Source organism: Coregonus lavaretus (genome assembly GCF_964263955.1).
Source record: "Coregonus lavaretus genome assembly, chromosome: 24".
Lineage (NCBI taxonomy): Eukaryota > Metazoa > Chordata > Actinopteri > Salmoniformes > Salmonidae > Coregonus > Coregonus lavaretus.
Genome location: NC_140011.1, coordinates 21061262 through 21088500, shown reverse-complemented (window position 1 = coordinate 21088500; position 27239 = coordinate 21061262). Strand labels below are relative to the sequence as shown.

Here is a 27239-nt window from a genome sequence, read left to right as displayed (position 1 = left end):
GGCTTCTGGTTGGGGTATGTACGTACGGTCACTGTGGGGACGACATCATCGATGCACTTATTGATGAAGCCAGTGACTGATGTGGTGTACTCCTCAATGCTGTCTGAAGAATCCCGGAACATGTTCCAGTCTGTGCTAGCAAAACAGTCCTGTAGCTTAGCATCTGCGTCATCTGACCACTTTTTTATTAACCGAATCACTGGTGCTTCCTGCTTCAGTTTTTGCTTATAAGCAGGAATCAGGAGGATAGAGTTATGGTCAGATTTGCCAAATGGAGGGCGAGGGAGAGCTTTGTAGGCGTCTCTGTGTGTGGAGTAAAGGTGGTCTAGAGTTTTTTTCCCTCTGGTTGCACATTTAACATGCTGGTAGAAATTAGGTAGAACGGATTTAAGTTTCCCTGCATTAAAGTCCCCGGCTACTAGGAGCGCTGCATCTGGATGAGCGTTTTCCTGTTGATTAATGGCCTTGTACAACTCATTCAGTGCAATCTTAATGCCAGCATTGGTTTGTGGTGGTAAATAGACAGCTATGAAAAATATAGATGAAAACTCTCTTGGTAAATAGTGTGGTCTACAGCTTATCATAAGATACTCTACCTCAGGCGAGCAAAACCTCGAGACTTCCTTAGTATTTGATTTTGTGCACCAGCTGTTGTTTACAAATATACAGAGACCGCCACCCCTTGTCTTACCAGAGTCTGCCGTTCTGTCCTGTCGATGTAGCGTATAGCCTGCTAGCTGAATGTTATCATTGTTGTACCTTTGCACTATCCTGCCATTAGAAAACAGAAGTTAATTATTGTGACTGCAAGCTGGCCTACCTACTATATGTATCAGATGACTAAAATAGCAATCATCTTTACATGGAGTAGATTTGCCTATTACTATAAAACCTGTTACAAATACAGGCCTATTTGCTCATCTGTGAATCTAAATCAAGTTAGACATAATTCCTTAGCACTGTACTGCCAGTCTGTATCCCTCCATTTGTAACTTAAATATTTCATTCTGCCTCTCTCTCTCCTGGTCCCTCTTTCTCCTTCTCATCTCCTCCATATCTGACCCCTTTCTGTTCTGCTCTGCATCTTTAGCCTCAACTGCACACAAAAAAACACAACATAAGGCAAACAGGGAACTCTAAATATATATTTTGTTTTATGTGTGGCATTTTGTTGTAGGTAATTCTGTTTCAGAGACGGAAAACCACAGCCCAGTGATTCTCAATGTATCAGGGAGTCACCATTGAGACCAGTGTCTCTTTTACGAGGGAGCCCTGCATATACAATTTCATAAAATACATACAAAATTAAATACAATATAAAACACAGCACAGCACATTTAGCACAGACAAACATAAATATACACAATATCCACAAAACACAGTCAACTAAAACTACCCCCAGAGAGCTGCAATTCTGTTTTGTCCCAGCTCAGCAGTGAAACACATGCTTCAGCTTATCAAGGTGTGTTGAGTATAAGTTTAATCAGGTGTGGTTGCACTATGCTGGGATACAAACATGCAACACTGCAGCTCTCCATGAGCAGGAATGAGGATCACTGCCAGTCACTCAGAGTGTTTTGTGTAATGTGTGCTTACGTTTGCTCTGTGTTTCTCTGTGAGCGCCCTCCACCTCTCTACTGCGCTGCTCTCTCACAGTCTCCAGCTCCCTCTAGTGTCTCTCTCCCACAGCTCTCATATCTGCCACCAGCCTCTGAACCTCAGCCTCCCGCTCCTTACCACACCCGGCCACAAGGGGGAAGCAATGGCAACACATTTTGTTTCTCTGTTTGTCACTTCAATTTGGAATCCAAATTATTTAATTATGCAAGAATGCAATATTTAGATTCAGTTAATTTCATCCTTCTGCCCTCACCTCTACTGTCCTCTCACATTGCCTTTTCAGATCTGACACACTGTTTCTCAACTTATAATTCTCCTCTGTAAGATAGTGTTTATTACCATTTCATTTTATTCCAACCGTTTCAAAACAGTTTAGAATTAGACTATAGATAAAGTACCGTATCTCAAAGAGGAGAGACTATTACCTGTGAGGTCCCACTGCTGCTGTAGTCCCCTCACCTTCCTCAGCATCCCATCTCTCTCTGCAGGACGACATCTTCAGGTGGACTAATGTTACATTACAGGACCACCTAGAGGGAGACACAGACTTTAAATATAGTTTTTTTTTAAAGCGATTTATCATTGAGGCCTATTTACCTTACTTTGAGAAGGACAACTCCAATACATTTATTTTCATGCTTGATTGGAAGTACTAATGTAAATACCCACATTTCTAGTATTGGTCACTTTGTTGGCTATTCACACCAGACCAAAGCTCTATCCATCACTAAAGATAACACAATCCTGATGTGTGGCTACTTTAAAATCCATTTAAATGCTACGGATCACAGATGAAAAAGTTTGAATGCATATGAATCCTCACCCTCTGTCAAGCACTTCTCTTTGGTCTGAAGAACATTTCAGAACTCTTGGTCTCATCAGCTTGATCTCCAATATGTTGTTTTTACTCTTGAGCTCTGTAGTTTTCTTTAAAAAAATTAAAGGGATAAATAAATATACCACAGGGTTTTAAAACAGCTTCCATGCAGAATTTATTAAAGTAGTAAATGGTATGGGTGTGCCTATACATTGAAATCCTCAGGCAAAGTCAGGGAACTGTTGTCACTGCTGCATGCCACTTTCATGACAGGATTAAAATAAGGTGAGTTCAACATAGCCTACTATGACCAGGCTATCTTAACAGTTAGTTAGCTAATGTTAGCCTTCTTAGTTACTGGCTAGCTAATTAATAGCTAGCTAAGTTAACTGATGAACTAGCTAGGTCCTCCTGCTTCATGTTAAAGTTACCGGTTCCAGATGAGGTAAATTATCAATAAACTTGTCCAGACTGACTGCTGTAAACTTAATCTCTAGCTTCAAAATGGGACAGTTCAGAAAGGAGAGAACAGTATTTTATTCTCCAATATGCTAAGCTACCTAGCAAGTTTATATTGTACATCAGTTTTAAGCGATGGTGGGAACTATTTTCTGCGCGTGCCATGTGGTCAGTGTTGCAGGTGCTGCACTCAGAAGATGTCCACCAATCGATCGGTGTGCGTATTTGTTGAAGCTGTGAAATCAAATGGAGCCTAGTCCAATGGCTACAACTCAAAGCATCAGTACTAAATCAAATTAATGGAATCAGTACAGTTTAAATGTGAAATATGTTTATTTATAACATTTTAGCTGTACAATAAAGAACCATTACCATTTACAGTTCCCCAGAAGGATAATCTGACACTCATTTGATAGTCCCCTTTTTGTAAGCAGTACATCATAGTAAGCAGAAAAAATATATAGTTTTTGATAAAACACATTTGTGTATATCTGCAAAAACAGCAGCAAACATTCAGTAAGCACAACTACCTACTCTTCTAGACTGGTTGAGAAGCCACAGTCAATCAGCAGAACACAGATGGTGGTCACCAAACGCTTCCCTTTTGACAATATTCAGATCTGTAAATACTTTTCAGTTGTAAGAAACAATTATTGGGATTATTGTGAACAACATTATCAACAACACCACTGTAAGTTAAGTATCTGTCCCTTGTGCTGGCATTTAAAGTCACTTGTAGGTAATGTTCTTCAAAAATATTAGTAATATGTTAAGAGTTTCATACGGCCAGCTCCTGTGAGAGACCATAATCCCTTCTTGACCTTCTATTTCCTTTGTTTGCTCAGTTAAGGTGTTGGCAGACAGGTGTGGCACATCAGTTCAGACCTTGAAGAACAGACCCCTCTCCTGACCTCCCCATCCTTCTTACCAAATCTCAAAATGTCTGTAGCTGTCATGTTGGGAGAAGGAATGAGAAGAGGTGGGGCAGGCAGGGGAACCACCCTCATTTTTGGAGGTATGACATTTGGCACTCTATTCTTTGATTTCTAGTCACTCAGGCACTGAATTCCCATGCCACCTCTGATCTGTGTGCAATAGCATAGTCTCTACACCTCTGAGTTATGGTGTAATGTTGCCCAGTAGGTCAGGGGTCAGGTACCCCTCTGGTGTAGGTGTGGGCAGGGGCAGCTTGGTTAGGACTGGCTGTGGTGCAGGTGGGGGGCTGGGCTTCAGAAGGAGGCTGTTCTGCCTGTCCACTCCCTCCACCATTGTGTAGGCAGAGACAGGGGGCAGTGGGGAAACAGGAGAGGCAGGTGGAATGGGGGGCATTTCAGCCTCAAAGTACGGGCTCTGGTACTCCCGGAAGGGCTGTCCCTGCGCAAGACTACTGTCCTCTGTTGGAGCAGGCTGGCTGCCTCTCCCAGTGGGGAGTCTGGCACTCATCTTCCCAGCGTCTAACTCTGAGGTGTAACCTCCCCCATTCACCACCAGCAGCTGAAACTCCTTCCTCTGCTTCTCTTTCTCCTTTCCCTTCTCAGCCTTCTCCTCTGCATCCTTCTTCACCTTGCTCTGCTCCTCAGGCATCAGCAGCACTTCGCCAGTGGGTCTCACCTCGCTCACCTGGGTGTAGACGTCCTCTCTGCCAGGGACAGCCCAGAGAGTCTTCCCAGTGGTGGGGGTCTGGACTGGGGAGCTGGCCTCAGTGCTGGCCAGGCCAAAGGACTCCAGGCTGGTGCTGGTGTTGGAGAGGGGGTGGTGGAAGGGGAAGGACTCTGGTTCAGGCAGATCAGGGTCACAGCAGCTGGCCCGGCCCGAGTCGTCATCTCCGAAGCCAATGGTGAGAGGGGGACAGTCTGAGGAGGGCGAGCAGTCCATCAAGCACTGGGTGTCCAGCTCAGTCAGCCTGTCGTTGGGCTCCTCCATGTCCAGCTCGATGAACTCCACCCAGGGGTCTTCACAGTACAGCTCTGGCCTCAGGTCAGGGTGGCCGCCCAGGATGGAGGTCAGCTCAGCCAACTTACCTTTCTATGGTCAACGACAGATAATACCTCAGAGTTAGTTTAAAGGGGCAACATACATTTATTACAACCTTTCTGGTACTTCATATTGTCTCCCCGCTTTTTTAAATTGTGTCAAGTTAATACCTTGAAGAGCTCTGGGTCAATTCCTTTGATTTTGGGACCAGGAATTGGAGGCAGGAGAATCATCATCAACCTTGAAGAAAGAAAGAGGAATAGTTATTAACAGGCAAACATGTTGCATGAGACTTTATATTTAGCTGAAGAGGTTGAACATATTATTTTAAGACAGAGTAAAAGGTAAAAGTAAGTCTCTTACTTCTGTTGCTGGGAATAGATGACCAGCATTAGGATGACTGCTAAACCCAAGGCAGCAAAGACGAGCAGGACAGTAACTGGAAATCTGGACTCTGAGCACAAATATATAGAAGGCAATTAATATGATTCAAAACAGAGACATCATCCATGTTATAACATGTTACATGTTATATGACAGTATATAAAAACTATACATGTCAGTACCTTTAGTGGGGATGTGTATGACTATGGAGTCGCTGAATTCCCCAAAGTTACTGGATGCCAGCGTCTTGCACCTCACCCTGACCTCATGATCTGTGTTGGTGCGCAGCCCGTATAGCGATCGCTGCATCCCCTTCTCAAGGTCCACCTGGGGGTGCAGTCAAAACAGAGGTTTCACACCAGTTAGTTGGTGAATATCACCCACACAACAGGTGAGACACAACTTACGAATATCACCAACACAACAGGACAAGACAATTTACACCTGCAGGTTTAATCCATATAAGGACCTGAATCAATGAAAGCAGCCTTGGTATGTCACTTTGGTAGATTACCCCCAAAATTAGACTCATGTTCCCTTGCATGGAGGGAGATGATGTGTAAGAGGGAGAATTAGAGGGCAGAGTTGGAAAGAGGCTGTTTGTTCTAAATTACAACGTGGGCGAAGGAGGCATAAGACTTTTGATTACAGGGTACTTAAAATAATGCAGTAAAACTTGGTCATGTCAAAATTACCTGGACTGCAGTCTCAGCAGGTCTGTCCAGATGAAGGTTTATATGAGCACTGAACACTACATTTAGGGCACTATTCAATCTGTATCACTGAAGCGTTACAGATTGCGTGATAGAAATGTAAAGGTAATTTACGATTGAGCTGACAATATGCACCGTTTACCGTGAATGCAGTCTCCGCTAACACGGGAATTTAAAGCACTCTGTAACGCTGAACTTCCTCGATACGGATTGAATAGAGCCCTTAATCTTTATTGCCTATGTAAAGATTCTGAAATGACACAATAGTGGGATCTGCAACAGTTTGACCGAAAGATTCAAATAGAGGCCTCATGGAAGGGTTATCAAATCAAAGTTCATTGGTCGCATACACAGATTTGCAGGTGTTATGGCAGGTGCAGTGAAATGCTTGTATTACTATATCCAGTGCAGTAGAATGTCTCGCAAATGTATCATACTGAATAGCCACCACTAGTCAGCTAACTGCTCCCCCCTCCTCTCCTGCTACTCCCCCTATCGACATTTCCCGTGCCCCCACCCCAATGGACATTTTTCATTGCCACAAATGTTAATATGTACAGTTGAAGTCGGAAGTTTACATACACCTTAGCTAAATACATTTAAACTCAGTTTTTCACAATTCCTGACATTTAATCCTAGTAAAAATTCCCTGTCTTAGGTCAGTTAGGATCACCACTTTATTTTAAGAATGTGAAATGTCAGAATAATAGTAGAGAGAATGATTTACAGTGGGGAAAAAAAGTATTTAGTCAGCCACCAATTGTGCAAGTTCTCCCACTTAAAAAGATGAGAGAGGCCTGTAATTTTCATCATAGGTACACGTCAACTATGACAGACAAAATGAGAAAAAAAATTCCAGAAAATCACATTGTAGGATTTTTAATGAATTTATTAGCAAATTATGGTGGAAAATAAGTATTTGGTCAATAACAAAAGTTACTCAATACTTTGTCATATACCCTTTGTTGGCAATGACACAGGTCAAACGTTTTCTGTAAGTCTTCACAAGGTTTTCACAAACTGTTGCTGGTATTTTGGCCCATTCCTCCATGCAGATCTCCTCTAGAGCAGTGATGTTTTGGGGCTGTCGCTGGGCAACATGGACTTTCAACTCCCTCCAAAGATTTTCTATGGGGTTGAGATCTGGAGACTGGCTAGGCCACTCCAGGACCTTGAAATGCTTCTTACGAAGCCACTCCTTCGTTGCCCGGGCGGTGTGTTTGGAATCATTGTCATGCTGAAAGACCCAGCCACGTTTCATCTTCAATGCCCTTGCTGATGGAAGGAGGTTTTCACTCAAAATCTCACGATACATGGCCCCATTCATTATTTCCTTTACAGGGATCAGTCGTCCTGGTCCCTTTGCAGAAAAACAGCCCCAAAGCATGATGTTTCCACCCCCATGCTTCACAGTAGGTATGGTGTTGTTTGGATGCAACTCAGCATTCTTTGTCCTCCAAACACGACAAGTTGAGTTTTTACCAAAAAGTTCTATTTTGGTTTCATCTGATCATATGACATTCTCCCAATCCTCTTCTGGATCATCCAAATGCACTCTAGCAATCTTCAGACGGGCCTGGACATGTACTGGCTTAAGCAGGGGGACACGTCTGCCACTGCAGGATTTGAGTCCCTGGCGGCGTAGTGTGTTACTGATGGTAGGCTTTGTTACTTTGGTCCCAGCTCTCTGCAGGTCATTCACTAGGTCCCCCCGTGTGGTACTGGGATTTTTGCTCACAGTTCTTGTGATCATTTTGACCCCACGGGGTGAGATCTTGCGTGGAGCCCCAGATCAAGGGAGATTATCAGTGGTCTTGTATGTCTTCCATTTCATAATAATTGCTCCCACAGTTGATTTCTTCAAACCAAGCTGCTTCCCTATTGCAGATTCAGTCTTCCCAGCCTGGTGCAGGTCTACAATTTTGTTTCTGGTGTCCTTTGACAGCTCTTTGGTCTTGGCCATAGTGGAGTTTGGAGTGTGACTGTTTGAGGTTGTGGACAGGTGTCTTTTATACTGATAACAAGTTCAAACAGGTGCCATTAATACAGGTAACGAGTGGAGGACAGAGGAGCCTCTTAAAGAAGAAGTTACAGGTCTGTGAGAGCCAGAAATCTTGCTTGTTTGTAGGTGGCCAAATACTTATTTTCCACCATAATTTGCAAATAAATTCATAAAAATTCTACAATGTGATTTTCTGGAATATTTTTTCTCAATTTGTCTGTCATAGTTGACGTGTACCTATGATGAAAATTACAGGCCTCTCTCATCTTTTTAAGTGGGAGACCTTGCACAATTGGTGGCTGACTAAAAACTTTTTTTCCCCACTGTATTTCAGCTTTTATTTCTTTCATCACATTCCCAGTGGGTCAGAAGTTTACATACACTCAATTAGTATTTGGTAGCATTGCCTTTAAATTTAATTTAAAAATCATACAATGTGATTTTCTGGATTTTTATTTTAGATTCCGTCTCTCACAGTTGAAGTGTACCTATGATAAAAATGACAGACCTCTACATGCTTTGTAAGTAGGAAAACCTGCAAAATCGGCGGTGTATCAAATACTTGTTCTCCCCACTGTATGTGGAGAATACAGGATATACATACACAGTGAGTAAACAACAGTATATAAACAGAATATGAGGTGACCAGCATTCAATTCAATGACTCTATTAGTCATTATAGGTGGGTCCAGTGGTTATTCCTGGTCTAATCACGGAGTCAGGAAAAACTACAGACCCAGCCCTATGCATAAGGTCCAGGGCTGGGAGTTTTCCCCTGTTGTAGGGTGTAGACTCACCATCCTCCACCTTGTTGAGTTGACCTCACGGTACTGCACCTCGTACTGTAGCGTCATCCAGCCCATGGACACGTCTGCAGAGTGTGGCGGCTCCCAGCTCACCATGATGTCAAAGTGGCTCCCGGTTAGACCCACATTCAGCAGGGTCCAGTTCAGAGCTATTGGAGGGTCTGGTTCCACTGGAACACATTTAAAACTAAATTAGGTTTACATCGTGAAATGCTGAATGGCACATACAAAATTCAATACATCTACACAACTAGGCTATACAATAGGCTATATACTGTATGTACAGTGCCCTCGGAAAGTAATCAGAACCCTTTACTTTTTCCACATATTGTTACGTTACAGCCTTATTCTAAAATTGATTAAATATTTTTTCCCCTCATCAATCTATACACAATACCCCATAAGGACAAAGCAAAAAGTAAACTTGTTTTGAGCAAATGTATTACAAATAAAAAACGGAAATATGACATTTACATAAGTATTCAGACCCTTTACTCAGTACTATGTTGAAGCATCTTTGGCAGCGATTACAGCATCAAGTCTTCTTGGGTATGTCGCTACAAGCTTGGCACACCTGTATTTGGGAAGTTTCTCCCATTCTTCTCTGCAGATCCTCTCATGGTGATGGCAGCATGATGGTGCCAGGTTTCCTCCAGAAGTGACGCTTGGCATTCTGGCCAAAGAGTTCAATCTTGGTTTCATCAGACCAGAGAATCTTGTTTCCCCATGGTCTAAGAGTCTTCAGGTGCCTTTTGGCAAACTCCAAGTGGGCTGTCATGTGCCTTTTACTGAGGAGTGGCTTCCGTCTGGCCACTTTACCATAAAGGCCTGATTGGTGGAGTGCTGCAGAGATGGTTGTCCTTCTGCTAGTTTCTCCCATCTCCACAGAGAAACTCTAGAGCTCTGTCAGAGTGATCATTGTGTTCTTGGTCACCTCCCTGACCAAGGCCCTTCTCCCCCGATTGTTCAGTTTGGCCGGGCGGCCAGCTCTTGGAAGAGCCTTGTTGGTTCCAAACTTCTTCCATTTACGAATTATGTAGGCCACTGTGTTCTTAGGGACCTTCAATGCTACATAAATGTTTTGGTACCCTTCCCCAGATCTGTGCCTTGACACAATCTTGTCTCTGAGCTCTACAGACAATTCCTTCATCCTCATGGCTTGGTTTTTACTCTGACATGCACTGTCAACTGTGGGACCTTATATAGACAGGTATGTGCCTTTCTAAATCATGTCCAATCAATTGGATTTACCACAGGTTGACTCCAATCAAGTTGTAGAAACATCAAGGATGATCAACGGAAACAGGATGCACCTGAGCTCAATTTCGAGTCTCATAGCAAAGGGTCTGAATACTTATGTAAATAAGGTATTTCTATTTATTATGCAAAAATTTCAAAAAAACTGTTTTTGCTTTGTCATTATGGGGTATTGAGTGTAGATTAATGAGGATTTTTATTTATTTAATCAATTTTAGAATAAGGCTGTAACGTTACAAAATGTGGAAAAAGTCAAGGGGTCTGAATACTTTCCGAAGGGGCACACACACACACACACAGTACATGACCAAAAGTATGTGGACACCTGCTCGTCGAACATCTCATTCCAAAATCATGGGCATTAATATGAATTTGGTCTCCGTTTGCTGCTATAACAGCCTCCACTCTTCTGGGAAGGCGTTCCACTAGATGTTGGAACATTGCTGCGGTGACTTGCTTCCATTCAGCCACAAGGGCATTAGTGAGGTCGGCACTGATGTTGGGGCATTGTCATGCTGAAACAGGAAAGGGCCTACCCCAAACTGTTGAAACAAATTTGGAAGCACAGAATCATCTAGAATGTCATTGTATGCTGTAGCGTTAATATTTCCATTCACTGGAACTAAGGGGCCTGGCCTGAACCATGAAAAACAGCCCCAGACCATTATTCCTCCTCCACCAAACTTTACAGTTGACACTATGCATTCGGGCAGGTAGCGTTCCCCTGGCATCCGCCAAACCCAGATTTGTCTGTTGGACTGCCAGATGGTGAAGCGTGATTCATCACTCCAGAGAATGTGTTTCCACTGCTCCAGAGTCCAATGGCGGCGAGCTTTACACCACTTCAGCCGACGCTTGGGATTACGCATGGTGATTTTAGGCTTCTATGAGGCTGCTCGGCCACGGAAACCCATTTCACTAAGCTCCCGACGAACAGTTCTTGTGCTGACGTTGCTTCCAGAGGCAGGTTGGAACTAGGTAGCGAGTGTTGTAACCGAGGACAGACAATTTTTACGCGCTACGCAATTCAGCATTCGCCGGTCCCGTTCTATGAGCTTGTGTGGCCTACCACATCGCGGCTGAGCCATTGTTGCTCCTAGATGTTTCCACTTCACAATAACAGCACAGCACTTACAGTTGACCGGGGCAGCTCTAGCAGGGCAGAAATTTGACGAACTGACTTGTTGGAAAGGTGGCATCCTATGACGGTGCCACGTTGAAAGTCACTGAGCTCTTCAGTAAGGCCATTCTACTGCCAATGTTTGTCTATGGAGATTGCAAGGCTGTGTGATCGAATGTATACACCTGTCAGTAACGGGTGTGTCTGAAATAGCCAAATCCACTAATTTGAAGGGGTGTCCACATACGTTTGTATACACACACACACAAACACACACACAAACACACACACAGTATAGAAAACTTTCCATGACATAGGAATCAAGGGGAATCCAGATGAAAGCCATGATCCCTCATTGATGTCACTTGTTAAATATACTTCAATTAGCGTAGATCAGTAGTCACCAACCTTTTCTGAGTCAAGATCACTTTGAGTCAAAATGCAAGCCAAGATCTACTGCGCAGATTTTTTAAAACATGACTTAAACATTTTATTAAGCCTATGCAACCTTAACCAATTAAATATAGTTCTCTAGCAATGAGGTTTGTGCAGTAGGCATTATCACTGCATATTGGCTATGCTTGAATTGCCCTGCCAATCTTGTTGTTCTCAGACATTTGAAATGATATAAAAGGGTATATGATCACACTTGTAATAGATAATTTGTTGTATTACTTTTGAGGCACAGCTGAGTGAGCATAATACATTTGCTTTTCTGTTGTTTTAGTGGACTGATGGCCTGCATCTGATGGTCAGTCTGAGGGGAGGGAGGGAGAGGTAGCAGCGGTGAGTCTGCCTCTCACCCGACTCACCGTCTCTCCCTCCACTGAGAAAAGGGGACACAGTCTTCCAGCTGATGGCTGAATTCAAGTTGCACTGCATTATTTCTGCCTCATGCACCAATTAATGTTGTTACTCCTATGACCAGAGAAAATTAAATATTCCTCGATATTAAAAAAGAGAAGCCGCTAATAATAACAACGCAAGCTTATCGGAACACCTTGCTATACTCATTCATTGCAGCTGCAGTGCTGGTTGTATCGTCAGTGGAAGTAAAAAAAAGCATTTTTGGCTTGTAATTTGTTTTTTACATAGTGTTGTTGACAGTGCTGAATAACAACTTAAACATTAACTTACTCGTGAAAACAGCAGCTCTTTGCTGTATTCGTTGTCTCTCTCTAATCATAGTTTTAAACGTTTTGAAATCTCAGAAGGTACATATGATTTGCTCTCTGGGCCTGCCGGGTAGGCGGAGTTCTACCTTCAGACATATGAAGTGGTTAAACAAGAGAAGACTTTGCCTTCCCGGCGCTAGGGCTGCTGAATCAAGTGCACCTACAGCCAACAGCCCAAAATGAATTAAAAAAATTGGAATGCAAGGCTTTACCGTTGGTTTTTTACAGAAATGTTTGGTGATCAACTAGGAATGCCTTGGAGATCAACCAGTCGATCACGATGGACCGGTTGGTGATCACTGGAGATTGAAATACTGAATTGAATTATATATATATATATATATAAAGTGATAAAGGTTTATAATATGAAAATGTATGCACTCACTAACTGTAAGTCGCTCTGGATAAGAGCGTCTGCTAAATGACTAAAATGTAAATGTAATATGGGAGATGTGTGGAGGCAGACAGGGGACAGTCAGCTGACAGTAGGGAAGCTACAGTGACTTCAAAGTATTCATACCCCTGGACTTATTCCACATTTTGTTGTGTTTCTGTCTGAATTCAAAATGGATTAAATATATATTTTATCTCACCCATCTACACACAATACCCCATAATGACGAAGTGAAAACATGTTTTTAGAATTTTTTTGCAAATGTATTGAAAATAAAATACAGAAATATCTAATTTACGTACAGTTGAAGTCGGAAGTTTACATACACCTTAGACAAATACATTTAAACTCAGTTTTTCACAATTCCTGACATTTAATCCTAGTAAAAATTCCCTGTTATAGGTCAGTTAGGATCACCACTTTATTTTGTCTCTCTCTAATCCGTGGCTTGATGACTCATTGCGAGCTCACAGAACAGAGCTCCGGGCAGCGGAGCGGAAATGGAAGAAAACTAAACTCCCTGCCGACCTGGCATCTTTTCACTCCCTCCTCTCTACATTTTCTTCATCTGTTTCTGCTGCTAAGGCCACTTTCTACCACTCTAAATTCCAAGCATCTGCCTCTAACCCTAGGAAGCTCTTTGCCACATTCTCCTCACTGCTGAATCCCCCCCCCCCCCCTCCTCCCTCTCTGTGGATGACTTCGTCAACCACTTTGAAAAGAAGGTTGACGACATCCGATCCTCGTTTGTTAAGTCTAATGACACTGCTGGTCCTGCTCACACTGCCCTACCCTATGCTTTGACTTCTTTCTCCCCTCTCTCTCCAGATAAAATCTTGCGACTAGTGACTGCAGGCCGCCCAACAACCTGCCCGCTTGACCCCATCCCCTCCTCTCTTCTCCAGACCATCTCCGGTGACCTTCTCCCCTACCTCACCTCGCTGATCAACTCATCCTTGACCGCTGGCCATGTCCCTTCCGTCTTCAAGAGAGCGAGAGTTGCACCCCTTCTCAAAAAACCAACACTCGATCCCACTGATGTCAACAACTACAGTCCAGTATCCCTTCTTTCTTTTCTTTCCAAAACTATTGAGCGTGCCGTCTTTAGCCAACTCTCTTGCTATCTCTCTCAGAATGACCTTCTTGATCCAAACCAGTCAGGTTTCAGGACTGGTCATTCAACTGAGACTGCTCTTCTCTGTGTCACGGAGGCTCTCCGCACTGCTAAAGCTAACTCTCTCTCCTCTGCTCTTGTCCTTCTAGACCTGTCTGCTGCCTTTGATACTGTGAACCATCAGATCCTCCTCTCCACCCTCTCCGAGCTGGGCATCTCCGGCGCGGCTCACTCCTGGATTGCGTCCTACCTGACCGGTCTCTCCTACCAAGTGGCGTGGCGAGAAGCTGTCTCCGCACCACGTGCTCTCACCACTGGTGTCCCCCAGGGCTCAGTTCTAGGCCCTCTCCTTTTCTCCCTATACACCAAGTCACTTGGCTCTGTCATATCCTCACATGGCCTCTCCTATCATTGCTACGCTGACGATACACAACTAATCTTCTCCTTTCCCCCTTCTGATAACCAGGTGGCGAATCGCATCTCTGCATGTCTGGCCGACATATCAGTATGGATGACGGATCACCACCTCAAGCTGAACCCTGGCAAGACGGAGCTGCTCTTCCTCCCGGGGAAGGACTGCCCGTTCCATGATCTCGCCATCACGGTTGACAACTCCGTTGTGTCCTCCTCCCAGAGTGCGAAGAGCCTTGGCGTGACCCTGGACAACACCCTGTCGTTCTCCGCTAACATCAAGGCGGTGACCCGATCCTGCAGGTTCATGCTCTACAACATTCGGAGAGTACGACCCTGCCTTACACAGGAAGCGGCACAGGTCCTAATCCAGGCACTTGTCATCTCCCGTCTGGATTACTGCAACTCGCTGTTGGCTGGGCTCCCTGCCTGTGCCATTAAACCCCTACAACTCATCCAGAATGCCGCAGCCCGTCTGGTGTTCAACCTTCCCAAGTTCTCTCACGTCACCCCCCTCCTCCGCACACTCCACTGGCTTCCAGTTGAAGCTCGCATCCGTTACAAGACCATGGTGCTTGCCTATGGAGCAGTGAGGGGAACGGCACCTCCGTACCTTCAGGCTCTGATCAGTCCCTACACCTAAACGAGGGCATTGCGTTCATCCACCTCTGGCCTGCTGGCTCCCCTTCCTCTGCGGAAGCATAGTTCCCGCTCAGCCCAGTCAAAACTGTTCGCTGCTCTGGCACCCCAATGGTGGAACAAGCTTCCTCACGACGCCAGGACAGCGGAGTCACTCACCACCTTCCGGAGACATTTGAAACCCCACCTCTTTAAGGAATACCTGGGATAGGATGAAGTAATCCTTCTAGCCCCCCCCCCAAAAAAAAAAAAAAATTGTAAAGTGGTTAACCCACTGGCTATAGGGTGAATGCACCAATTTGTAAGTCGCTCTGGATAAGAGCGTCTGCTAAATGACTTAAATGTAAATGTAAATGTATTTTAAGAATGTGAAATGTCAGAATAATAATAGAGAGAATGATTTATTTCAGCTTTTATTTCTTTCATCACATTCCCAGTGGGTCAGAAGTTTACATACACTCAATTAGTATTTGGTAGCATTGCCTTTAAATTGTTTAACTTGGGTCAAACATTTTGGGTAGCCTTCCACAAGCTTCCCACAATAAGTTGGGTGAATTTTGGCCCATTCCTCCTGACAGAGCTGGTGTAATGAGTCAGGTTTGTAGGCCTCCTTGCTTGCACACGCTTTTTCAGTTCTGCCCACACATTTTCTATAGGATTGAGGTCAGGGCTTTGTGATGGCCACTCCAGTACCTTGACTTTGTTGTCCTTAAGCCATTTTGCCACAACTTTGGAAGTATGCTTGGGGTCATTGTCCATTTGGAAGACCCATTTGCGACCAAGCTTTAACTTCCTGACTGATGTCTTGAGGTGTTGCTTCAATATATCCACATAATTTTCCTTCCTCATGATGCCATCTATTTTGTGAAGTGCACCAGTCCCTCCTGCAGCAAAGCACCCCCACAGCATGATGCTGCCACCCCCGTGCTTTGCGGTTGGAATGGTGTTCTTTGGCTTGCAAGCTCCCCAATTTTCCTCCAAACGTAACAATTGTCATTATGGCCAAACAGTTCTATTTTTGTTTCATCAGACCAGAGGACATTTCTCCAAAGAGTACGATCTTTGTCACCATGTGCAGTTGCAAACCGTAGTCTGGATTCTTTATGGTGGTTTTGGATTAGTGGCTTCTTCCTTGCTGATCGGCCTTTCAGGTTATGTCGATATAGGACTCGTTTTACTGTGGATATAAATACTTTTGTACCTGTTTCCACCAGCATCTTCACAAGGTTATTTGCTTTTGTTCTGGTATTGATTTGCACTTTACGCACCAAAGCGCGTTCATCTCTAGGAGACAGAACTCGTCTCCTTCCTGAGCGGTATGACGGCTGCGTGGTCCCATGGTGTTTATACTTACGTACTATTGTTTGTACAGATGAACGTGGTACCTTCAGGCGTTTGGAAATTGCTCCCAATGATGAACCAGACTTGTGGAGGTCTACCATTTTTTTTTTTTTAGGTCTTGGCTGATTTCTTTTGATTTTCCCATGATGTCAAGCAAAGAGGCACTGAGTTTGAAGGTAGGCCTTGAAATACATCCACAGGTACACCTCCAATTGACTCAAATGATGTCAATTAGCCTATCAGAAGCTTCTAAAGCCATGACATCATTTTCTGGAATTTTCCAAGTTGTTTAAAAGGCACAGTCAACTTAGTGTTTGTAAACTTCTGACCCATTGGAATTGTGATACAGTGAATTATAAGTGAAATAATCGGTCTGTGAACAATTGTTGGAAAAATTACTTGTGTCATGCACAAAGTAGATGTCCTAACTGACTTGCCAAAACTATAGTTTGTTAACAATAAATGTGTGGAGTGGTTGAAAAATGAGTTTTAATGACTCCAAGTGTATGTAAACTTCCGACTTCAACTGTAAGTATTCACACCCCTAAGTCAATAATTTGTAGGAGCACCTTTGGCAGCAATAACAGATGTGAGCCTTTCTGGGTAGGTCTCTAAGAACATTCCACACCTGGATTGTGCAACATTAGCCCATTATTATTTTCAAAATTCTTCAAGCTCTGCCAAATTGGTTGTTGATCATTGCTAGACAACCATTTGTAGGTCTTGCCATAGATTTTCAAGTAGATTTAACTCAAAACTGTAACTCTGCCACTCAGGAACATTCACTGTCTTCTTGGTAAGCAACTCCAGTGTAGATTTGGTCCTTGTGTTTTAGGTTATTGTCCTCCTAAATGGTGAATTAATCTCCCAGTGTCTGGTGGAGAGCAGACTGAACCAGGTTTTCATCTAGGATTCTGCCTGTGCTTAGCTCCATTCCGTTAATTTTTTATCCTGAAAAATTCCCCAGTCCTTAACTATTACAAGCTTACCCATAACATGATGCAGCCCCACTATACTTTAAAATATGGAGAGTGGTACTCAGTAATGTGTTGTATTGGATTTGCCCCAAACATAACACTTTGTATTCAGGACAAAAAGTTAATTGCATTGCCACATTTTAGCAGTATTACTTTGTGCCTTGTTGCAAACAGGATGAATGTTTTGAAATATTTTTATGTACAGGCTTCCTTCTTTTCACTCTGTCAATTATGTTAGCATTGTGGAGTAACTACAATGTTGTTGATCCATCCTCAGTTTTCTCCTATCACAGCCATTAAACTCTAACTGTTTTAAAGTCACCATTGGCCTCATGGTAGAATCATTGAGCGGTTTCCTTCCTCTCCGGCAACTGAGTTAGGAAGGACGCCTGTATCTTTGTAGTGACTGGGTGTATTGATACACCATCCAAAGTGTAATTCATAACTTCATCATGCTCAAAGGGATACTCAATGGCTGCTTTTTATTTTTATTCTGACCCACCTACCAATAGGTGCCAGTATTTGTGAGGTATTGGAAAACCTCCCTGGTTTTTGTGCTTGAATCTGTGCTTGAAATTCACTGCTCGGCTGAGGGACCTTACAGATAAATGTATGTGTGGGGTACAGAGATGAGGTAGTCATTCAAAAATCATGTTAACCACTATTATTGAACACAGCGTGAGTCCATTTAACTTATGTGACTTGTTAAGCACATGTTTACTCCTGAACTTATTTAGGCTTGCCATAATAAAAGGTGTCTAAATACTTATTGACTCAAGACATTTCAGCTTTCAATTTTCATCAATGTTTTGAAATGTTGAAAAACACAATTCCACTTTGACATTATGGGGTATTATTGCGTGTAAGCCAGTGGAAAAAAAATCTAAATTTAATCCATTTTAAATTCAGGCTGTAACGCAACAAAATGTGGAAAAGGTCAAGGGGTGTGAATAGTTTCCGAAGGCACTGTATAGGTAACTATGAATGGAGGAGTGACTGTGGTTTAGGAGGTCAGAGGCCAGGCTCACCGATGTCTTCCACGGTGAAGATGACCTCGTCATAGAGATTGTCCTGATCTCCAGAGCGGAGTTGGACACTGTAGGTCATCCAGACCTTCGTGTAGCTTTCATTGAAGAAGCACTCGTCTATCCTGTCAGCCATGTAGTTAGGACACTCACTCCACTCTTTGGGAGATATGCTGCAGGCATGGGGAGACAACATGGGGTTTTTAATACTGTGCTAATTGCAGGAAAGACTGACATCATGCACCTGACATGTAGGTAAGAGGGGGAGACTCACATACAGTTTATAACTACAAATGATTTCACAAGAAACATTTATTTGGCTCTCATCAGTGGACAAATATCTTCTTTATTTCATTTCAGCCATCAGAATGTTTCTCTCCCTTACTTAGGGAACCTTTTTTCTCTCACTTCTTGTTATTGATGTAGTAGAACATCCGCAGGTCTCTGGGTTCTGTGAGGTTCTGGAATGTTCCGACATTCCATCTGCAGCGGAACGTGTTCATGTCATGGGAGACACAGCCAGTGATCTGGGGGCGGATCTGGGGCAGGGCTGAGAGGGAGAGCGTGAGAAAGAGAGCGAGGTGAGCACAGACAGTCTATAAGGCTTGCAGCAGTCAAACCTCTAACTTAAACATTAACTTTGCGCCTATTTTTAATTATCCTAAAATTATACACACCCAGTCTAATTGACCTATGCCCGTTGCTGTTTATAGAGATAATTTACAGGGCTGAGTTGCTCTTCATGTGTAAGACAAACAGAGCTTAACATAACTCCTCCGAGTGGCATAGCCGCAGGGCGGACAGCTGCATTTTCTGGAAGTATCCGCAGACCTCTAAATCTGTCAGCCAGACTTTACTGCCCACAGGACTTTCAGGGAAATCCTCTCCGTTACCGGTCCTCAGAACTACACTTACATAGTACAAGGTGTGAAACCTCCACTCACAGTAATGGACATTACTGTTCAGAGATCTTCTGTTTCTGAAGGAAATGACAGCTGACAATTAAATTGCTCAGTTGGAACGATTTTCTTAGAAGTCAATTACTACTACACATGAAACGCTGTAATATTGTCTATCTTGTTACCTTCTGCTCCTAGAGATAATAAAGGAACCGAGAAATAAGCTGTAGGAATGGTAAATGATCATTCTATCTTGTTTATGACAGGTAAGTGCTGTCCTGGTCTCTGTGCAATTATTATACTAATGTTGTCCTCGGAGAGAGGGGAGCTTTAGGTAAACACTCCGGTCTGTTCACAGCCCTGAGGAGGCACTTAAGTACCATATCCCATAATGACACTGAGAAGAGCTGTCAGTCTACCACATCAACACTGATGAGAGGGACACCACAACAGCAGATTGAATGGCCCTGTCGCCTAGGGAGAAGGCAGCTTCAAAAGGTGTATGGCTCTTCTGAGGAGTGATGCATACCACTTGCTTGGTTAGCAGCTCAACAAGGTGGGGGAGGGGCGCAAAGGTTAAAAATAACCTGTTTACCAGATCCTTTCCTACCAGGAACTTACTCTGAATTAAGAGAAAAAATCAATCCAACACTTGGCTACGCTCAAGGGTTTCATACTAGGTACATTTCCTGTGACTGATTAGGATTCAGGATAAGTGGTGTGTGTGTGATGTGCAGAAATTGAGACTCTACATCTACTACTATATCCAGTCCCCATTTTGACTTACCCAATATTTTCTGAATGTAAATGTGCACGTGTAAATATATATGTGAGTACTTGTGAATGTTCTTGAATGTGTACGTGAGTGAGTGCTGTTTGCTTAGTGTCGACCAAGTTCAGGTCACTAGTTTTCACAAAAGCAAACATGCGCAGCAGATATCACTGGCTCCAACAGGACGTTGAAGCTCTAACTAAAATATAACTTTCAGTTCCAGTTATTCTAGTATTTCCAGTCGCTGGAGGTGAACTCTTTTCCATTACAACCTGTTTACCCTGACATCCCTGAAGTGCAGAGTTTTGTATAATGATACAAAACGTCCTCCTTTATCTCGTAAATTACTCATCTCTCACATTAGGACTGAAAAGTCAAAACATTCATCATGACTAATCAAAGGAAAGAGAGCGTTGTGTTTGATTGGCTGCTGCATAATTGGAGTGACGGAGGGAGGAAATGGCTATTTTAATCAAGGGGCTTCTAAATGCACATGTACCTTTTAATGGAATTCCGTGTAGAGTACACATGCAAGGAGTGCTAGAACTGGATGCTTTATAGAGGCAAATTCACTATTATCTCTCTCCTATGTACGTCACTGACATATCCCATATACACATACACAATTATACAAATGAAAGAGATGGTGCTATTGCCTTAACAACCTCTTGATGTTGTTTCTCCTCATTTGGAGTGATGTTTGCGCAACGTGGAGTATTTAATAAATGGCCTCCCGAAGAGCATGGAGGCCAGTGGTTATTTAGAGAGTCACGTGTTCAAGCTTCATCAATCAGCTGCCTTGGCTGTCAGGAGAGCGCACTTCGTCACCCTCCGCATTTCTTCCCTCCGTCCCTATTATTACCGAGCAGCTGTACAAACACAACCCTCTCTTTCCCTTTGATTAAAGTCATGATGAATGTTTTGACTTTTCAGTTCTAACGTGAGAGAGTAATTCATGAGATAGTGTCCAAAAATAAATATGCATCTAAAATAAATGTACAGCGAGCATTTACCTGTTCTGTTCTGTTCCAGAAATCAAAGCGAATTACATGTGCAATGTGCCATTTTCTCCACTTATGGTAGAGGAAAGCTTGAGTAAAGTGAAGGACAGCTGTTACATATTGTACTTATGTGGACACTTAAATGTGGACACTTTAAAGCAGTAGCTGCAACCAATATATTCCCCTTCAATTGAACAGCTTTAAAGCACTGGGAGGTTTATTTCTGTCTGTGTCCCCACCTCTTGCACTGTTTGTTCTCTGCCCATCCATTTCCCTCAGACAATAATCTCTTTGGCAGGAGTACTGCTGATTCTCAGAAAAAAAATGGTCAAGTATATTTTTCTCTGGGATCTCAAATTCTTTCACCCATTCTGACAGAGTGAAGTAACACTTACTGGAAACAGAGGAACTTTGTCAAAGCAACACTGTCAAAGCCTATACAAATCTGAGACAAAACAGACTCCCGGTAGAGGGAAAGCCTCTATTCAATCAGTCAGCGCTAAAGAGTTCTAATATATAACGTGTATATATGAAGAAACACTTACGAAAGTGTGACTTATGATGAAAGTGTGACTTCATCATAAAGGCCTGACCCACCTAGGAATAAAACTTCCTGCACTCAAACTTTGTTCATTCAACACTGTCTGTTGAGAGGGGGCCTCTGAATATCTAAACAGTTCCCCACAGTGCACCACTCACTGCTCCCACACTGCCCCCTCCAGAATTCCTGGGAATCCAGTTCCTGGAAAGTACTCGATGTGCAGCGTGCCCCGTGCAACACTATGTGCCCATGCGTGCATGCTTATTTTGAGAACATGTTCTAACAGATTGTATTAGTCTGTAAAATACACTAAACACAGTGCCATTGCATTATCATAAAACATATTATAGAGTTTTCATAAATATGCCTTAAAAATTGACTTGATGGATCAGCTTCTCACATAAGCTATATTTAAATCGACACATGAAATTATGGCTGATAGCACATTTGTTGAAAGTAATGAGCATTACAAACCAGAAACATGGAGATAAGACAGATAGTGTGCACTTCTCACAAGCTGTTACTTCCATCCCAAGGCTGTGTTACTCTCGCCCTGCCGGCAGGTACAAAAGTAACATTGCAGTAGTTCTGGTCTTGGTCTATTTAATTTCAGCTCATTTACCCTAGAGATGAAATTACAGTTGCTAATGGTAGAGGACACATATATTAAGTTGTTTGTCATAAAATATGGTGTCTCTAGCTCTATCGATCTCTGCGTAATTAGGGAAAAAACTAAAAGTGTTACTTTCATCCCGGTTATCCCCTCCCCCTATGTATATAATACTACATAGTGTACATACAAGACTGTCCTAACTACGAATTCTACATGCATAGGAAGTACTTGACTTCTAGGAATCTGATTGGTCTGTATTGATTGTCCAGTGAAAGGAAAGCCCCTCTGGTTTGGTCTGGTTCATCATTAATCAAAGGTACCTTGTTCAGAAGTGGGCGGCTCCTGCGATACAACTGCAAGGATGAGGAGAAGGCAGATGAAGAGAATGTGGGAGGTTGCCATGCTGTTCATCCCTAGAAAAACATGAGAGAAGAGTTAGAGTAATTTGACAGCGTTAACCCCACTGAACCATCACTCTAAAGCTGGCCCGCTGTCATTAAGTAGGGTGTGCTTACAACCCATAAACTTAACTGTACACCGAAACATACAGTATAAGTCCAGAGTCTGGTACTGTGATCCCCACCATTGCCTATGTTTTGTATATGTTTTCATAGTAGCTTATCTATTCTACTAGGTCTCAACATATCATTCGCTGCATTTGAGCCCATTGTCCCGTCTGAATATTATGTTACATTCTTGAAACTTGAACTCTGAGCTTCCATGAAACAGACTGCTCTCCCACTATACACTGAGTATAAAAAACATTAAGAACACCTGCTCTTTCAATTACATAGAGTGACCAGGTGAAGCTATGATCACTTATTGCTGTCACTTGTTAAATCCACTTCAATCAGGGGAGGAAGGGGAGGAAACAGGTTAAAAAATGGTTAAGCCTTGAGACAATTGAGACATGGATTGTGTATGTGTGCCATTCAGAGGGTGAATGGGCAAGACAAAATATTTAAGTGCATTTGAACAGGGTATGGCAGTAGATGCCAGGCACACTGGTTTGTGTCAAGAACTGCAACACGGCTGGGTTTTTCCACACTCAACTGTTTACCGTGTGTATCAAGAATGGTCCACCACCTAAATGACATCCATCCAACTTGACAGAACTGTGGAAAGCATTGGAGTCAACATGGGCCAGCATCCCTGTGGAACGCTTTCGAACACCTTGTAGAGTCCATGCCACAACGAAATGAGGCTGTTCTGAGGGAAAAGGTGTTCCTAATGTTTGGAATACTCAGTGTATACAGTAACTGGACACTCCAAGGGAGATCCGAAAAAGAAAATAAGTTTACATTTTCCTGGTGCATTCCGCCTGATAGTAAATTTGAACATAAACAGAGGAGTAGATCTTACCGAAGAAGTTATATAAATGACACAATAATGAATACAAAATTATACAAACTAGGTCTTTATTTTTTATTTTGTGATATCCAAATTGGTAGTTACGATCTTGTCTCATCGCTGCAACTCCCCAATGGGCTCGAGAGAGCGAGGCTAAGGTCGAGTCATGCGTCGTCCGAAACATGACCCGCCAAGCCACGCTGCTTCTTAACACCTGCTCGCCTAAGCCGGAAGCCAGCCCCACCAATGTGTAGGAGGAAACACTGTTCAACTGACGACTGAAGTCAGCTTGCAGCCCGGCCAGCCACAAGGAGTCGCTAGAGCACGATGAGCCAAGAAAAGCCCACCCCGGCCAAACCCTTCCCTAAACCGGACGACGCTGGCCCAATTGTGCGCCGCCCTTTGAACCCCAGTCTGTAGTGACGCCTCAGTACTGCGATGCAGTGCCTTTGACCACTACCTCACTCGGGAGGCCACAAACTATAGCTGTGTTCGAATACTCATACTAACCGCACTAACCTTACTATTTGTGATGTAAATTGAGTATGTAGTATGCTTATTGGTCATAGTATGGATATAGTTAGTATGCCAAAAGTTCCCTTGATGTCTTCTACATTCACCAAAATAAAAAGTCAATTCCTGGTTTTCCTGGGGGGTATTGAGTTTGACCGTTCGGTCGCATTACGAAACATGACAAAGTCAACAGTCCACTGCTGAACATGACATTCAAGATCTGCAGCAAACAACTCTGGGCTGGGTTGTGTCCAGCACTTGTCTGTGAAATCAATCCCTCCTACATCCTGGCCCGATTCCAGTTGTTTTCCCCTCTCTATGGAAAATATAGGCGTTCTTCTCAAACAACAATCCTCTAATTTTTCTTCAATCTTCACTATTGCTGTATGCCAACCAAAACATTTCAGTTTTTAAAAAACTGCAGCAGAGTGGGAGATGTTAATCTTAACGACAAACAGATTTGTATGAGTTTGTTTTCACTGAAAGATTATCTGGGAAAACAGAGAAGAAATCGAGGGGGAGAGAGGATATGGGAGGGGTGTGGGGAAGGAATAGCTGAAGAAAGGAGAATGGGGCACCAACACCACAATAACAATGGTCTAAATAGCTACATATTTAAGTGTGGTGTACTAAGACACTTCTTGTTGTTGTCTTCTTGTTGTTTTCTACAAACAGCATTTAAAGTAGAAACTCAAGAGGGCATATGTTTTACTACTGTAAATGCCTATCCATTAAAAAACATGTTTTTTTGTAATTTAGCAGACACTCTTATCCAGAGCGACTTAACAGTGTGAGTATATACATTTTTGTACTTTTTCCATACTGGTCCCCTGTGGGAATCGAACCCAAAACCCTGACGTTGCACTACATCACGAACAGACTTTTATCCCCAACAAGTCCGTTTGGTAGAAACACACCACTGGTGGGAAAATTCCCATATTTTGTTTTTGCTGATTTTTGAATATTTGCATGAAAATCTGTCGCCAATTGGTTGGAAACCTAGCTAATTATGGGGCAGACAATGTTTCAGAAGGAAAAGCAAGGAGTACTGCGCGGAGTATTGCCCATTGAATCACAGCAAGTTTTTTTGTTTTGTAGGAGCCCTAATCCATACTACACACAATTACCTGTAGTGTGAACCAATGGTAAATATAACTCCCGACCATAAGCAGAAAACTTAAATTTGGATGTGTTTATTTTCTGTATTAATCAACTGACAGTGTGAGCCATTGCATGCTGCACTCTGTCTCCTCAATCTAGAATCCCCACAGGAGACAGAATGGGTACACAATGAACACCAGCAGTAATGACAACAATGACTTTGTCTTCATTTCTGTTTAACTGTCTGGCAAAGGGCCCAAGGGACAATTACACTAGAGGGTGGCAGATAATAACATCTGTTCAAAAGTGGTTAAGACCTTTCAGTAGAAAAGTAATTATGTCAATCACAGTGGGAATTTGGTGATTTAAATGTACACATTCATATTGTATTGATATTTTTGTATGTTTGAGATGGCATATATTTTTTCCTTAATACATACACAGGCAAATTATCATTTAGACAGATTGTTGATACCTTAATAATTCAACAAACATTACATTTTTTTTTTTATATGAGGACAGTCATGTGTTTCAGTCTCCATCTGAAGAGTTGAAGGTACTGCATGCAAAAATGATTCAGAGGGTTATCATTTATCAATGGATATAAATAAAGACATCAGTGTAATAGGTGATTACTCATTATGTACTTTGGCAGTGTCAACTCTTCTTATGAGGCCGCCATATCTGTTATTTTCTTTCATTTGGTGTAGGCTACAATTATGAATACAAAACGTGACTTTTAAAAATATATACAAAGTGACTTCAAATATTTTAAATATTGTAATTAACCCAGGCTAGTGTGTTTAGATTTATTTCAGTAATTTATGTGCGGCTTGCTTCGCCTATTTACTTTTCGGCACACATTTTACATATAGGCCTACAGGGTTTCTATTTAGACTTTGGAATAATTCAATTGACCAATAATTAATAGGCTAATTACATTTTGAGAGATTGGTTTGAAATTGAGCCATACGGCTTTAAATTAACCGAACATGCACATATGCAGTAGAGATTGTATATAGCCTACCGTGAACAACAAAATACTATCATCATAACAGTAGGATAGGCCTACTAGACCAAATTTTCCCAAACTCGGTCCTGGGGCCCCCGGGTATACGTTTTGTTTTTTGCATTAGAACTAAACAGCCGATTCAAAAAATTAAAACTTGATGATAAATTGGTTATTTGAATCAGCTGTGTAAAGTTATGGCAAAACCCAAACGGGGGGGAGTTTGACAAAATCCTGAACTAGCCCAGTTAGCAATGAGCAATCGAGAGGCTGGCGTCTACTCACCATATAAGCAAGTTGTAAATCGCTGCTGTTTTCTTCAACGCTTGATCAAGCGGAACACTCGTCTCAGCCACGGGCTGCGATCTGCTAGACCACCACCAAAAACGGTCACGCCTTGGAAGAAAAAATCCCCAAACTCAACATTTAAACGTTACCATATTCCAAAAATGACATATTGTAGCAAGACGCATAGCTTTCTCTATCTTGTACACTCTTCCCCTTGAATCAATTCTGTCAATCTGCGGATGCGCGCTCTGCTTGCGTTAGTGCTGCCATTAAGGGGATTCGATTAATGTGGCCCGGGTAGGCATGTCTTGCACCGGGTAAAAATAGATTGCATTCGTTCGTGAGCCAGGTGTCCAGTTCAAAACCTATGGCAAAGTCGGTTAGAAACAAAAGGGATGTGGGCCTGAAACATGAGTGATATAGACCTAATTAATCACGTGGAGTAATGAGTAGGATTCTGTGTTTTCATATGCAAAAGTGATTGCTTTTGATAAAAACGCGTTATCTGCCTCCCCAATGAAAACTAGTTTGAAAATTCAAACATAAGAGATTTATGTTTCTGGATGATGCACCATGCTGCCTTGTTGACAACACAACCGAGCTGCGCAGATTAGGCTAGTGTTCGATTTGAGAAGTCGGCGCCTCCCTCACCATGTTTTCGGGTTCAAATCACAGGCCCAGGACCAGATTAAGACATTTGCAAAAGGCAAACTGATAACCATATAAATATATAAATTTATAATAATGGCAGTTCCCATTCAAGTCAGGACTGGCAGCCATTGCTAGTGTACCCATTAGTTTAACAGTCAAATTGCCAGGTAAAGAGGTTCCAAAACCCTTCTATGGGTCCTCTGTAGCTCAGTTGGTAGAGCACGGTGCTTGTAATGCCAAGGTAGTGGGTTCGATCCCCGGGACCACCCATAC

The 27239-nt window shown here is 42.7% G+C and overlaps 2 protein-coding genes across 2 annotated transcripts in view; both read right to left on the bottom strand.

Annotated features, from left to right (window-relative positions):
- LOC311099682 (serine/threonine-protein kinase NIM1-like) overlaps positions 1 to 2541 on the bottom strand; it is a 30998-nt gene extending 28457 nt beyond the window's left edge. The window contains exons 1-3 of the mRNA XM_084140400.1: positions 2444 to 2541; positions 2046 to 2150; positions 1597 to 1938 (exon numbers count right to left, since the gene is read on the bottom strand). The gene's annotated coding sequence lies outside the window, so the exon portion shown is untranslated. The remainder of the gene's footprint in view (positions 1 to 1596; positions 1939 to 2045; positions 2151 to 2443) is intronic.
- A 669-nt stretch (positions 2542 to 3210) lies between these two features.
- On the bottom strand, positions 3211 to 26747 carry LOC311099757 (growth hormone receptor-like). Its single transcript, XM_084140501.1, has 9 exons — positions 26313 to 26747; positions 22375 to 22467; positions 18637 to 18778; positions 18232 to 18401; positions 8767 to 8945; positions 5437 to 5581; positions 5234 to 5324; positions 5041 to 5110; positions 3211 to 4921 (listed from the first exon to the last, which is right to left on the bottom strand). The coding sequence occupies exons 2-9, from the start codon at positions 22463 to 22465 to the stop codon at positions 4016 to 4018; spliced, it is 1794 nt and encodes a 597-aa protein (XP_083996627.1). The 5' UTR covers positions 22466 to 22467; positions 26313 to 26747; the 3' UTR covers positions 3211 to 4015.
- Positions 26748 to 27239: the final 492 nt, after the last annotated feature.

Coding starts and splice junctions, on each gene's coding strand:
- LOC311099757 (XM_084140501.1), bottom strand. CDS start 22,465: ATGAACAGCATGGCAACCTCCCACATTCTCTTCATCTGCCTTCTCCTC. Junction 5,325..5,436: donor CATACACATCCCCACTAAAG/GTACTGACATGT, acceptor ATTTGTGCTCAG/AGTCCAGATTTCCAGTTACT. Junction 5,111..5,233: donor ATCTATTCCCAGCAACAGAA/GTAAGAGACTTA, acceptor TCTTTCTTCAAG/GTTGATGATGATTCTCCTGC.